The sequence below is a fragment of the Telmatherina bonti genome (genome assembly GCF_933228915.1).
Source record: "Telmatherina bonti genome assembly, chromosome: 11".
Lineage (NCBI taxonomy): Eukaryota > Metazoa > Chordata > Actinopteri > Atheriniformes > Telmatherinidae > Telmatherina > Telmatherina bonti.
In genome coordinates, this window is record NC_136629.1 from 25,256,512 (window position 1) to 25,271,520 (window position 15,009).

Sequence of the window (15,009 nt, forward strand, 5' to 3'; positions counted from 1 at the left end):
TTTCTAACTAATTTACATCATAAATCTGTTCATTTACTCACTAAAATCCTCCTTAAAAGACCAGTAAAAGCCTTATGGAAACATGTTGGATCTTAGTTCATACAAAGAATATTTATTCTTGATTGCAAAAAAAAAAGAACAATGTGAGACATCAAAATTCAACTCTTTTATTCAGTGGAGTTGAAGGTAGTTTCCATTTTTTGATGTGTACTGAATATCTGGTCTGTTAGTGAGGCAATTTCAGACCCAAAGGCTAAAATTCACACAACTGGCCTTTCCAAAACATACCACACAAGGTTAACTCTTTGCTGACAGTGTTTGGCCAAACTCTCAGAAGACTGTAGCATTATCCCAGTGGTGCTGAATGGCTTCCTTTTAAAATTACCTGCACTAATGCACAGAGAAAACTCATGCGTTAGGTCTACTCTATTGGTTCTATTATTTAGGAGATGGAGGGGATAATCACATGAACGGGAAGTCACAACAGTCAGTTGAGCTGTGGCCATGAAAGGTTCGGGACATGTGTCACAATCCCCAAAGTGCAATCTATGAGTTGATTCTAAAGGGTTACTGCCTGGAGTGCCCGAACATTAAAGGGCAAAAAGACAGTTTAGAAATTTGAGACTTCAAATACATCCAAAGGTTACTATGACAGGTGGCAAATACCTGTTTCCTGATCTTGGTAAAGATACATAAGTCTACAGTAAAATGTACAGATTGACCACTGACTATACTTATTCATGAATTATACTACACAAGAAAAAGAAACAAAATGTGTTTAAATAGTACCTTTGAATGAGATGTACATTACATACAATAGATGCCTCTTAGCTTGAAATAAATAAACATAAAACAAAGAGAACAATCTATGTTGCTTTTCTTTCAAAAGATATGTGCCATGATGCTCTATCTTCAGTAATGTGTGCATGTGCGAGGTAGAACTCAGACGCATCACAGAAGACAGGAGCGTCTGCCACGAAAAGGACAAAAAAAAAAAAACAAAACTGAGTAAGGGCACTTAAAATAAATACTATTAGTACCAGACTGATGTTAATGTCTGACATAATACCTCAAAAAGATAAAGTGAATAAATCAAAGGTAGTCTCTGGTAGCAGTCCCCAATTACACCTCTCATTCTAGTTATGGCCGATAATCAGTTTTTAACACAAACAGGCTCAACGTTTCTTTTCACTATACATTCAACATGTTATAAATCATTCAACAAACTATCACCTACAGACAGTGTACAGTAAGCTACAGTAAAAAACAAAATTCATTCAGGGCCAAAGACCATTAGGATTGCTTGTTAAGATGCACACACTGATATAGCTAGAAAAGAATTATACTAACTTGGATAAGCTGAGGGCATCTTTCTACAACAATCATCCATTTGTGTTTCAGTCCAAGGTGAATTCTGCTTAAAAATCTACTGGTAGAGTCGAAATGAATTCTTTCGACTGTAAAAAAACAAAAAAAAAAACAAAAAAAAACCTGTATATAAAAAAACTTATCATGATATTGCAGTGCTAACAGCATAGTATTAGAATCTGTAGCAACCGCTAAAACAAACCCAGCAATGTGTAAAGTACACCCATATCCTTTTCTTTCATGACATACGTCACAGTTTCACATCAAAACATACTCTTGGTTCTTTGCAGCAAAAATACAGTAATGATACAATTTCAAACGACAATAATTTACAGCAGTTCAGGGATAGGTGAACATAAAATCAAACTGTACATTAAAAAGCGCAGCTCTACAAACTAACATAAGTTCCATTTGCCTTAACTCTTTCCCCATCACATGAACTGATGAAGAGAAGGTTTGCTTTTGTGTGTGGATGTACGTTATCTGCAGCAGGCTAGTGCACCCAGAGAGGTGTGACTTTCCAAGCTGCTGTCTGTTTCAGAGGCCATAGTGGGGTCACTGCTGGGATCAGTCGGCTCCGTGGACATGGATGAGACATCGTTTGCCGAGGATGAGGAGGACGTGGGCTGAGGAGGGCTATTGATCACTGCTGCACCTGTGCTGCGAAAAACACGTCAACGCATAGGTGTCATTGAAATACATAGAAGGTTGACATTTTTTAATGAGTTCATTGTTTGCATGTGAAACTAAAACTTAAATGCAGTTCATTTTAAATGAGGTCACTTTCAATACCTAGTCTCACATCCAGTATGAGTACTGATGGCAGTCAGCTGACCTGCTAGTTTGTGTACCATTAATTATATCTACAGCTATTTGATTTTTCTGTCAGCCTTTCCCATTAAAAAAAAACAAAAACAGTGACTGCACAAACTTGTACTCCTATATTTATACAAGTCCATTTAAAAATGTAATATACTGTTAACTATATTTATATATATATATATATATACACACACATACATATATACACATATATATATATATATACACATACATATATACACATATATATATACACACATATATATATATACACATACATATATACACATATATATATATACACACATACATATATACACATATATATATATACACATACATATATATATATATATATATATATGAATATGTTTTTCCATGGCATATAGCAATAAGTGAAGTGTCAAAACTTACAAACAGTGTATGACTGAACTGAAAGGGATGGAATCTTAAGTATTTAGAGGAAAAAATGACCAATCTTTTTTTTTCCCCATCAGTTTGGTAAGTGGTCGAAGCTTTCAGGCTTTATTGCTCATACTGTAAAAACATACAGTTTGAGTTTAAGTACTACTCATCTCTAAAGGCAGGTTCTAAAGAAGAGATGATCATAGTAATCATTTGCTACGTCACACCCCTAAAAATGATTTGACTGAATTAAGTTGAAAATTATTGGGAGAAAGAAGACCTGCTGTACTGTATTATTTCGTCCAAAGTATGTCATGTGTATTTCCATAAAACCACAATAAATTGATTTTTAATTGTAATCAGACTGTTTCTGAGCAGTCTGTCACTGATTAGTTAGGTCCTAATAAGTTAAAGGTAACACCCTTTCATAAATTTGGTCTATATTTGTAATTCCAATGATCTCTAAGAGGGAAAGGAACAACAGTATTGTTTAACATTTTTTCACTCAATATGCAGTGTAGAAATGTATCACAAGAGCAATGGACATGGGCAAGCTGCTCATATGAGAGGGTAGAGGCAGAAACTTTTCTGAAAAGGAGGCTAAATCTGTTTTTTTTTTTAAAAGTCACAAAGTTATGAAAACTGGAGATGTTTTTAATGCAGCCACTTCATCAGCAGTCAGTTATTTTACACTGCATAAAACAAAATTATATTTCACAAAATTATGAGAAAAAGTGTGCATATGTAAATTCTGATGGTTCTTGATGTTAAGCTTGACTCTAGGTATTCACCAGTGTATTTTTTTCAATGAAGATGGACAGATGTGTTTTCCTCAAAAAGCTTACAGCATAAAGTTGTCAGAGTTGATGCTTTGGCTTCATCAAATGCTGACTGGCTGAAAGTTAGGGACAATAATAGGTTTAATAACCCTTAAAGCTGACTGCAAACGTATGCTGAAGTATTAGCAAACGCTTGCAAGCAACCGAATGAACAAATTTCTGTGGGCTCCCTGTGTTGCAGTTTCACAAATGCACTTCTGCATGTCATAGGATTTTCTGCCCCTTGAAGCCAAAAGAAGATACGGTATATGTGGAACACATTTTTAGTTGTACTGGTGCTGTTGGTGGTCTGTTAGCTTTGCTCTGTTGTGGTAAAGTTAGAAGTTAAAGTGCACAAAGATCTTCTATGTGATTAAGTGAAAACTGGCTTTGGTCTTCATCTGGACATTTTTGCCATTCATTGCTTTTGGCTCTCAAATTGTTATGAACTTAGTAATTATTGGCCACAGAACAACTTTGTCAGTTTCTACAGGTTCAGCCAATATGCATTGTGTAGCTTCGACTCCAAATATGCTGTTTTGATTTTATGACGAAGCTTGTCTATCTAGGATTGAAGGAGAGGGAAAAAAACTTGCATGCTGGGACTGAAAGTAATACAGACATATACTTGTACAAGTATAAATAGGCCCTTAGTCAACCATACTAGTGTGTAAACCAATTGCTAACTAAGCTCACTTCTCAAGTAGCCATACATTTTGTTAGCATTTAAGTCGTTTATTGCAGATATTGATATCCTTGTTCTTACTCAAAAAGCTCCAGCTTTTTAGCTGACTTGGCAAAGGTTTTTTTTTTTTCCAAAATAAGCACTTTTTCCCCAAATGTTTGATTTTCCACATTACACTGGAAATATGCACGTTCTATTTAAATATTTTAACTAATCATTAGTAAAGAATTTTTTAAATAACAATCCTCTTAAAATATTTAACTGTTTTTCATATAAGCTCATGAGAATTATGCTGCTGTCTCTTGTACTTCAATTAAATATTGGAATATTGTTAAAACTAAACAATCTATGTAAAAAAAAAACTAAAAAAAACTTCCAATCAAATCTAAAAATTTTCACTTCATGCAACAAATTTGTTCTCAAGGGGTTTGCTCACATTAAGAATGCATCAATGAACCAATTTTACAGAAAAAATAAACAGTTTTGCATGAAGTTTCATGAACTTGTGAAACCAATGTTATGACATATGCTATATAGAGACTGATAAAAGGTAAAACTTTACATGTGTCTCTGACAAACAGATTCAGACTTATTTATAGTAATTCGGCCCTTTTAATGTCTTATCTCCAAATGTTATAATGATTACTCACCTAAAGGAGATGGCTGGCCTCGTATCACTCCATTCTTTGTCAACTCCTCCCATTCACTCACTTCCTTGTAAATTAGCTCTGCAAACAAAACGACGCAAATGGTCAAGTGAAGCTGAAGACTGAAGGAAGAATTATTGATACATGCATTAAAGAGTGTCTTAAATGTTTCTATATAGTTTGCATGCATTGCATACTGTACAGTAAAAAAAAACAGCATCATGTTTCTGGTTTGAACTGGTGAGCTGGTGTGACCCTTCTAAATATGAGTGAGGGGTCATTATCACCTGGCAGGCGTAAGGATGAGCTCATCTTGCTGAACAACTGAAACTGATATTTACTCTCAATCACAAGTCTCTTCTATGATCAACAGAATCAAGTTCCCCTGAGTGGAAACATTATTTTACAGGTTTTCTTTCCTACATCAGCTGGCTTGATCTCAAAGTTCAGTTATCCCAGTTTACTTTTATCTGACTTTGTGTTTTAAAGTGGCATATGCATCTCAATTATATTCTAACAGTTTTTTCTGAGTAAAGGAAAACCTAATAACATCCTTTGATTGTGGCTAATTTTCGTATTGCCAAGTGAGTGTCAGACTGGTAAATAATACACTTTAACTGATAGTGTGTGGTGAAATGTTGAGTATAGTGTTAATGATATATGCTGTCAAACCTTTCCACTCCTCCACAGTATGCTCTCTCTCATCCAGCTGTTTGTCTGGGAACTTTGGAGGGGGCTGAGAAAGAGAAAATGGCTTACATGACATTGTGGTGGTAAAGGAGCGATGCCAAATTTCCACTTCAAAGTGCTGCAATGCAATCTTATGTCATGTAGTCATGGATCATGCAGTAGCATCAGCGACGCACTTACCGCTTCGACTTCAGCTGGATCATACCAAACATTAATATAAGGGTGCTGCAGAGCTTCATCCACAGAGATACGCTTCGATGCATCAATCACTAACATCTTGGATAAGAGATCTCTAGCTTGGCTCGCTGAGGGGAGATGCAACAAAAAGATAAGTTGCGGAGCTATTCATCGCGAGGCCAGGGTAACGTTCTGATGAATGACTTAGTGATTATTTAGGTCAGAATTTGCTAACACGAGAAACACTACCTTTCAGTTTGTTGTGATCGGAGTCGGCAGGGAAGAGCACATCTGGGAAGAGTTTCTCAAAGCTGTATCCAGCATACCGTGGCCTGTTTTCTACATACGTTCTAACCGACTGATTCAGCTTCATTAGAAAATCCTGAGATGGAGTGCCTAGCTGCTCAATTACTTTGTTCCACTGGTCAATGTCTGAAGTGGAAATGTTAAGGAAGAAAAGGCCTCACACAAACACACAAAGACACAGTAACACACATCATAAGGACAGCATGACATTTAACTTTCTTTGAGGTCCACATACGAGCACCTCTCCACTGGTCCACACAGAAACAAACACACCAAAACACCATAATATACAGTGGTGCTTGATAGATTGTGACTATTTTGAGTTCCTTATATGTGTAGATATTATTGACATTGGCAAAACAACAGTCCTAAAGGAGATAAATGGAACCCAATTAAACAAGTCAGGTTTCTAGGCAAAATAATCCAATGTTAAATATCTTTGGGGCAGACAAAAATATTTGTTGAAACTACTAATGAAGAATTTCAGCCCATTCTTTTCTTAAGAACAGCTTAAACTCTGGAGTAAACTGGAGAGCTTTCTCACATGAACTGCTCACTGGAAAGTAAATTATGACCAGTGTCTTCACTGCTCTTTTGTTGAACAACTTGTGTTTTTGTGATTTCTGTTAAAACCCAGTTAACAGAATGTTGTCCTTCCATTTACATTTAAAAGCTATTTTTACAAATCAAAATTAAATGCTGTGGCCAAAATGCAACAAAAGTGACTTTAAACCATGTTACTGCCACCATTGCGTTCAAGTAAGATCTCACACTGGAATTTAACTAAATCTTTTTCCTTCAACTAGTTTTAAATTCTCATCTGCCTACAGATATGTAATATTGTATCATTTTCCTCAATAAATGAACTTACAAATTAAAATATATTTTTTTATTATTTTTGTGTACTTTTTAAATGGGTTTTCTGTCTCTTGTATGAATGTTAAAGAGTACATTCATGCAGATTTATAAGAAGTTCACAAACCTAACCACAAATGCAAGGTGAACTATAACCTAACCATTTTTTATACTCTCTCACCAACTACTCCAAACTATTGACTAATTATTCTTCAGCTTCTTGAAAAAGATGGGTGCAGTGGAGCAAGAAGCAAGAATGTAGGTCATGGAATCAGCTGGATGGAACAGCAGCGTGACAGGAGAATGGTTGGGATGGTGGTGGATTTCCTCTCAACAAATGAAGAAATGACATAGTGATCAGTGATGGGGAAGGATACGATCAGTGCCGGGGAACAACACACTTCCCCTGATCATCTCAGCCACTATGCAGCCCACTGACCATACATCCACTGGAGGTGGATGTTAGGATGACAGGGAGATGGTCATCCAAATAAAATGGAGGGGAGATGAAGAAAAAAACAAAACATAATAAGAGGAATGCAAACAGAATGACAGAGGAATGATGATGAAAACCATGCAGCAACAAGCAGATATGAGAGAGGGAGAGAGACGAAGACATGCTGAACAGATTAAAAACAAGTGACATGCTGATGACGATGTAGAACCTATTACTTCCTGAATCCTTCAAATCAAACACTTGTTAACAGTATGATGCCACTTTCCCGTAGCTTTGAACAAACTGTGGTCAGAAACAGAACAGATCAGGGAAAATCATGACAGACGCACAAAGAGGTTTCAAAAACTGTCACAGTTAACTGAGAGGAAGCATTAAACACACACAAGGATACAATCCCTTCCTGGAAATAGGATTTTATGGCGGACCATTTCTGCCAGAATGCAGCCCACTGACCATATGTCCACTAGTGAAGTTGAATGCGGCGAACAAAGTCGATAAGAAGTGAGGAAGGCACAACAACAGATTATTCACATATAAAAGGCTTGTTAGTGAGCACTTTCACCATGCAGCTCCTTAAGTGTTAATACAAGCACTTCCCTTCAAGGTTCAAGTTTAAGTCACAACTGATATGACATAAATACCTAGAATGAGTTTCCTAGCATAGTGTAACACATCATTGTTGTGCAATACAATTTCACAATCATAGAGTCAGTGGTAGATTCCATATTAAGATAATCACTCACCATTGGCTTGGTAGCCCATGCCCAGGATAACTTCTGGTGCTCTGTAGTAGCGTGTAACAACGTATGGTGTCATCAGCAGGCCTGTGGCAGCCGTCCGAGCCAAACCAAAGTCCAAAATTTTCAGTGTACAATCGGACTTGACAACTATATTACTGGGCTTGAGGTCCTAGAGAAAAACCAGAACAGGATTGTGATTTTGTTTTATGTTTACTATGTCACCAAGAAGCAAAGACTTTTAACTTACTTTTATCAATCTTTTATCAGTAACAAAATTTAGTTATTGCTGCCGTATCCTTTATTTTGAGATGCTCATATGACGTCTGTTTCTAGGACTAATGGCAAAACTAAGAACTACACATTATTTAGATTGTAATTGCTGCTGTTTGGTTTGTCTGCAAGATGACCAAGCAGAATTTCTTTATGTTTGTTGGAAAGGTGGAGCGTGGATAAATGGGAAACACTAGACTTGGGGAAGTATGGGCATTCTGAGTGCCCGTTTAGTTATATAAAGAAAATGATCAATTTACCTGTCAGTCAATTCAGACTAGTAATTGATATCAATAAAAAAAAAAAAAGCTGCAAAAAAATTATTTTGCTTCTTCAAGGGCAGTGTGTCACCAGTACCTACCTGCGGCACATTTTATTTATGATTTCAATTAGAATCTTTATAATAATATATTTAACTGGCATTGTAAGGACTATATACCAGTTGACTGATGTTCTTACACTCGTGTCATTTATCACAGCAGCTCTAACAGTTCAGGACTTCACTCTTCAAAACACTGGCCTGTCATTAGACTGTTTTTTTCCTGGCCAGCTGCTGCTTACCCTGTGAATGATGCCAGCAGCGTGGAGGTGTTTGATTCCACACAACATCTGATAGAGCAGATATGACAGCCTCTCATGGTCCAACTCCATTTGAATGACCTGGCACAGGTTGGCATCCATCAGCTCCATCACCAAATATCTGTAGGAAACAAAAATCAAATCCTGACTTGGAAGCATTTTGAGGAAGAGAATGGAGTTAAGTTTAATTCACAGCTCATTTTACAAACTATTATTAGGTACTTACACATCCTGGAATTCTTCGAAAGATTTTTGTGGAGTAAATACATTTAACAGGCCAATAATCTGTGGGTATAAAATTACATTCATCAAAATGATGCAGTTGCATTTATATATATATATATATATATATATATATATATATATATATATATATATATATATATATATATATATATATATATAATTTTTTATTTTTTTTTACTCATTATAAACACTTTAGGCAAACAAATAGCACTGACATTCTGCCAGTCTCAAATATTAAATAGCTGCACACTTACATTTTTGTGATTGACACATTTCATTAGGACTAGCTCTCGGTACGCACGCTTAGCATGGGTCTGATTCTGAAACGGCCGACTCAGCTTCTTGATGGCAACATTTCTTTCAAGGACTTGGTCGTAAGCAGAACTGGATAAGAAAAGGTAGCAAATAAGTTGAAAACATGGTCACAAATTATGTATGCAGCACAAAATAGCACATAAATATTCAGCTTCTAAAGTCGAAGGGTTGGTCCTTCGCAGTGGTACATGATTTGCAACTGCTGTGGAGCTTAACTTTTGTTTTCATCATCAAGAGAAGATAGCATAAAATGTTTGTGGACTCTTAGAAACATCCTGATGATGTGCTGGAAACAATGACCCCCACATTTCCCTACGTAACTGTTAAGCATAAGATAGATGAAGCTGCAATACTCACCAGACGATTCCCTGTGCTCCTGAGCCAATGGGCCTCAGATTCTGATATCGCTTCAGAACTGTGAATGTTGAATCTCCAACATCTAGGCTGTAGAACTCTCTTTCTTTTTTGTTTTTGTTCATGGCAAATTCCTCAATTAATGCTTTCTGTGCATCCAAAAATGTCAACTGAGAAGAAAGAAAAATGCAGTTAAAACTTTCGCAGATAATCCTTTTTCAGCCTCGACAGCAGACTAGAAGGGAGAAAACACACTGCTGCACTTCACACTTAAGCACAGCAGTTTCCAAGCTCGGCAACTCTGCAAACACACATGAATGGAAGATTTGATAACATAAGTCGTGCATTACAGCAGGCCACATAGAGGTCTCCTTCATCATATGAAACATAACTCCCTGAGTGACTGCAACGCCACTTTGGAAAACCAAGCCCAGTGATAATTCCCCTGAGTTTGGAGAGCAGCCCAGAACTCAAGCTCAGTTCTACAGGCTAGTCCTCCACAGACACATGATAACTGGGTCAGGTTGCACCAAGCTACAGTGGACCTAACTAAAACACAAGAAAGATGCCAATTTGCACTTATGAAATATATAAATTTGTTCAAATTTTTGTTCAACAAAATGAACTGAAATTCATTTTAAAAAAATTAAATAAAACAGAAAACCCCACAGCTTCCTTTTCTTCCATTTTTATACGGGCTACATAACCAGCCTCCCCACTCATTCAAGCTCTGGACACACAGTCCATATGAGGGATGCAATTGCCAGAATGAAGTGAGTCAGCTCCCCTTCTGTTCCTCCAACGTCACAAAGACGTCCATAACATCACCTCCCTCGCAACATGAAAATAGACTTGCTGCTTCTTTTTATATTACACACAGGAAGACAATTGAGCTCATCTGAGCTATGACGGCTTGAATAACTGTGACAACTTCATAGTCATTCCAAGTCATCGTAACTCATGTGTGTAGAGAGATGCAGTTGTGCGTTACTCATACAGCACAAAGCATTTACCACAAAGATATCCATGAGAATTAAAATGAGATAAGGCTGAAAGATGTAGTCTCTTGGCGTCTTAAAATGCCATAAATTTTGAGTTAATAAGACATTGTGTTTATATTATTGCACCTGCTTTGAGACAACCTGAATTAATGCTTACAACTGAGTGCTGCATCGAACAATTCCTCTGAAATCAATTGCAGACTTTTAGATTGCAGTTTTTTTGTCAGCAGCAGTATTTGCAGGAACACAGCAGTTCATTCTGCAGTACTCCTGAGCTCCAGGGATGGATTTGATGGCAGGGGGTTATGATATAGGCTACTTGCTGAAAAAGCAGGAATAGAGCTAGATCATTCCTGGAGTGCACTGCTTTCTAATGAGTACCTTTCGTTTGTGTCAGTCTGAGGATTTAATTAATAGCTTCTGAAGCACATACTCAAAAGGACAATTTAGTGTTTAACAGTTCTGGTTAAACTCTCAGATACTATAGGGGGTCACAAAAATACTCACAGAAAACTTAACATACACAACCACTTAATGATGCAGCTTTTCTGTTTTCATGCGGGATTATCACAAACAAACCAGGATTAAAATAAATCACCCATCAACTGATACAGAAATAAAGCGCAAATATTAAGCAGACAGATTTTGACATAGGTCTTGTTTTGCTCAATCCAAACTGGATACCCTGTCTTCCAGTGCATGCTTCTAACAGCTTCAAAAAGAAAAGAAATGGCCTCGCTAAGGCAACACTATTGATCCACCTTTTCTCCACGGCAGTGTGGGTTAACCTTGAACGCACTAACATTCCTGTTGTCCTGTTGGCAGGCAAGCTAATAACTGGGTGGAAAACAGCCATGCATGCTGGAACGACGCAGCCAGATTAAGCCGGTCGCACACTGCACAAGAAGACATCATCGCAGTAATAATAATGGCACCCGTATGGAGATATGGCACTGCTGCTGGGAGAAGCCCAGCGCGCTGATGGCGCTGATGTTAACCATTAACCACTGTGGATGCTGTGTGTGAGCGTATAACATTAAAACGGCATGAATAAACTGGGAAGTGGGTATGAGATGAACTGCAACGCAGCACAACAACAGCCCCGGTGTGGCAGCATGCACCCAACGACAAGCGACCCTCCCCCACGGCCAAACAATAAGCACGTCTGAGGAGCTGAGATGTGAATCCTCATCTTACCTCTATCATCAAATCAGCAAACGATCGATGCTGTTAGCGGTGAAATGTCCCGTAGTGGCTGACTATTTGTTTATGCCACCGCTCAAGAAAGATTTATCCCGTTGTGCGACTTAAAAATACATGACCTCACCAAACTCATTGCCTACGTTTCCATCTGTCTGCAACTGACAGGCCAGGACGAGCTGTGCGCACAGGGCATGCGTCCCAGCAGCACGTCACTCTCGGACAGAGACACACCCACCGCCTCCTCCATCCATCTCTCCTTCCGTCTATCCTGAAAATCCTGTTTTGGCCAGTTTGAAACTTGATGAGTGATAAATTTAGGTGTTTTTTTTTTTTTTCGTTGGAGTGACATATAAAATGACCGGAACTGTCCACATCTCGAGTTAAATGTGTTTTTCGGTTTCCAGTAATGAACATATGCGACATGTAGCCTATCTGCTTTACATACAGCATCAAGTCTCGAAGCCCCTTTACTCTCCTCAAATTTTTCTATTCCCAAGTCATAATTTCTTGCAATCTTCGAAATAGTTCTAGTTGTGTGAAAGACTTAAAACCTTTTCTTTTTCTTTGTTCTCTAATTTTAGATTTTTTTTTTTTTTTTTTTTTTTTAGTTCAACTTAAAATTCACTTATTATTCATTGAAGCATGGAAGGTCATCTAACTAAACATAGCAAAGAATATGTTTTCTTAAATAGTATTTTTAGGCATTTTGTTAAAAGTGGTCCATTACCAAGACAAATTATTTGTTCCTGTGTCTTAAGTTGCAGAAATGCCAAAATATCACCATCTTGTTGTTCTGACAAGGTGATGTCTAGAAAACTGTCAGAAAATTTGGCATTTCGTGTGTCACTACCTTATGCAGTGTGTCCTCGCACAACCTAAAGAAAACAGACAAGTGAAAAACAAAAGGAGGGTCCAAAACAGTTTATAACAGACTAATTATATCTAAAAGGGATGTCCAAGAAATGACACAAAGAAAAAAAAAAAAAAATCCAACAAAGACCTGACTATCAAATTGCATCTGTCACATTGATTGATTAATTTAACGAACAGTAACTTAGTTACAGCAGGTGAGATGGAACTAAATCTAAGTGTTCTGGCTCAAATTGTCACCAATATAGATCAAAAACTGGTTTGATTGACCAAAAGACTGAGAGACTAAGTTAAGTAGACTACATTACATTGAGAGAATGCATCCATCTGTAAAACACAGATAATTCCACTAAAAAATACCATCAAATTTTAGTCTAACATGTTATACTGTCGTCTAGAAAGCATCAAACATTAATCTGCTTCTTTCTTTTTTAGTTCAGATCGGATTCCAAAACAAACTGCTTCAGTAGCCCACAAGTTTACTTTGATGGAAAAACATGAGATGGACCAATGTCATGGACTTGGCTCCCCAGACCCTGCATTTCAACATTAAAGCACTTTTATACAAAGTTAAAAAAATAAACAAATAAAAAGGAGCTTTGGAAAGTCCTTTAGGAGGCTTGAGAAGTTTCTTCTGAGCACCACAAATAACAGAATTCTGACTGTTTTGAGAAAAAAAAAGGATGATGGGGGGTCTATACTTGACTTTCAAGCTCTGTTCGTTTTCATTTGTTCCAACAAACCATCTCCAGTTTTATGTGAATAATAGGTGGGTCCAGTTTTTGTACAACAGGCTGCTTGCTGTATTTGTCATCGAATTTGACACACAATCTGGAGAAAGCGAAAGGGAGAGAGAGCTATGCAGTACAGTTTCTGGATCACTGAGCGCATAGGTCAAAACCATTTTTTTCTTCACAACTAAAACAGAATGCATTGGAAACTGATTCTCATGTTACCCCAAGATAACCTGTCCTTGTAGCAAAGTCCTTCATGGCAAAGCAGGTGCACATCTCAGCACCAGAACAGAATATGTTTCTGGTTTTCTATATGTATATTTTTTCTTCCTTTCTTAGTTTAGTTTTTCATCAAAACAGCCAATGACTACATTCTATATGTTTCTAATAACAAGAAAGCCACCATTGCTTTGTCATGTATCAGGTCCACATGATTAATGCTTTCAGTGTTTTGGTTCATGATCATACTTGGCCACAGGGAAAAACTAATGAAATGCCATTTTGACCTAATGTACATACATACATCTGAGTTACTCTGATTAAATAAACAATCAATAGCATTAGCTGCAGTCCTATTTCTAAGTTTGTTTAATGCTTCCACGTTAAAAACAGTGATGCTGCAACCATAACTGATACTTACAAACTAACTACCGGGGTTAATTTGCATGTTTGGGGTTTTACTTGACACTGACGTGTATTCCTGTCTATTTCACCGTGGAATACTTTGAGGACGAAGTCATTCACACAGGCTCTGCAGAATCCCATAGCATAGTGGATAACGTGAAGGCACCGACTATGCATCAGTTCTACAGCTACGCTACAACGGCGTACACCGTGCCATGCTCTGCGCATGTGACTAAACAGCAGTGCCAAGGAGGATATACGGTAGAATTGCGTTAACCTAGCGCCGAGGGCGGTGAATTACCCTGCACCCACGTCAAATACCCTGAATCGTTATTTATTTATTTATTTATTTTCGACACTATCCCTGCGCAGATACCCCGAGGCCTGCAGAGAGGAGCTGAGCGCAAATTACCGGGCAGCGGCATGGACAAACGTCCCAGCACCGACTTCCGCAGCAAGACAAAGCTACTACGGTTCCTTACCCCTTGTTCGAAGAGAGCCCGCAGTGTTATGATCATTGTTGAGGAACAGCTCTACAGCAGCAGTCTACTATCCACCCAGATCGTTTGTCCTTCCCAGCTTTCTCCGTAGTAGCGCACTTGCCCGGGGGATCCACCGCACCTTTGGGCGTCAGAAGGATTTAGTTAAATCGGTGTAGCTGATGTCAAGCCACCCGCTATTGGTGGCTCGGACCTGTCGCTGTCAAACCGCGAAACTAATCCAATCAAGTGTTTAAAGGCGAGAAGCTAAGAATAGCGCCAAATACTGTAAAAAAAAAAAAAAAAAAAAAAAAAAAGTTTCAGATCTTCAACGTGGTGCTTGTGGTAACAGAGCAAATGAATC

At 37.8% G+C, this 15,009-nt stretch overlaps 1 protein-coding gene across 2 annotated transcripts; it reads right to left on the minus strand.

Annotated features, from left to right (window-relative positions):
- Positions 1-299: 299 nt before the first annotated feature.
- On the minus strand, positions 300-14,684 carry mapk8a (mitogen-activated protein kinase 8a; the record flags this gene model as incomplete). 2 transcript variants are annotated; one of them, XM_079248571.1, is made up of 12 exons in its annotated part: positions 300-2,023; positions 4,749-4,826; positions 5,418-5,481; positions 5,616-5,740; positions 5,862-6,044; positions 7,151-7,222; positions 7,974-8,139; positions 8,802-8,940; positions 9,046-9,104; positions 9,320-9,449; positions 9,738-9,904; positions 14,649-14,684. In XM_079248571.1, the coding sequence occupies 12 exons, from the start codon at positions 14,682-14,684 to the stop codon at positions 1,848-1,850; spliced, it is 1,395 nt and encodes a 464-aa protein (XP_079104697.1). In that variant the 3' UTR covers positions 300-1,847. The 2 variants fall into 2 exon arrangements, with proteins under 2 accessions (XP_079104697.1, XP_079104698.1); XM_079248572.1 differs by lacking the exon at positions 7,151-7,222 and adding an exon at positions 7,622-7,693.
- Between the last annotated feature and the right edge of the window lie 325 nt (positions 14,685-15,009).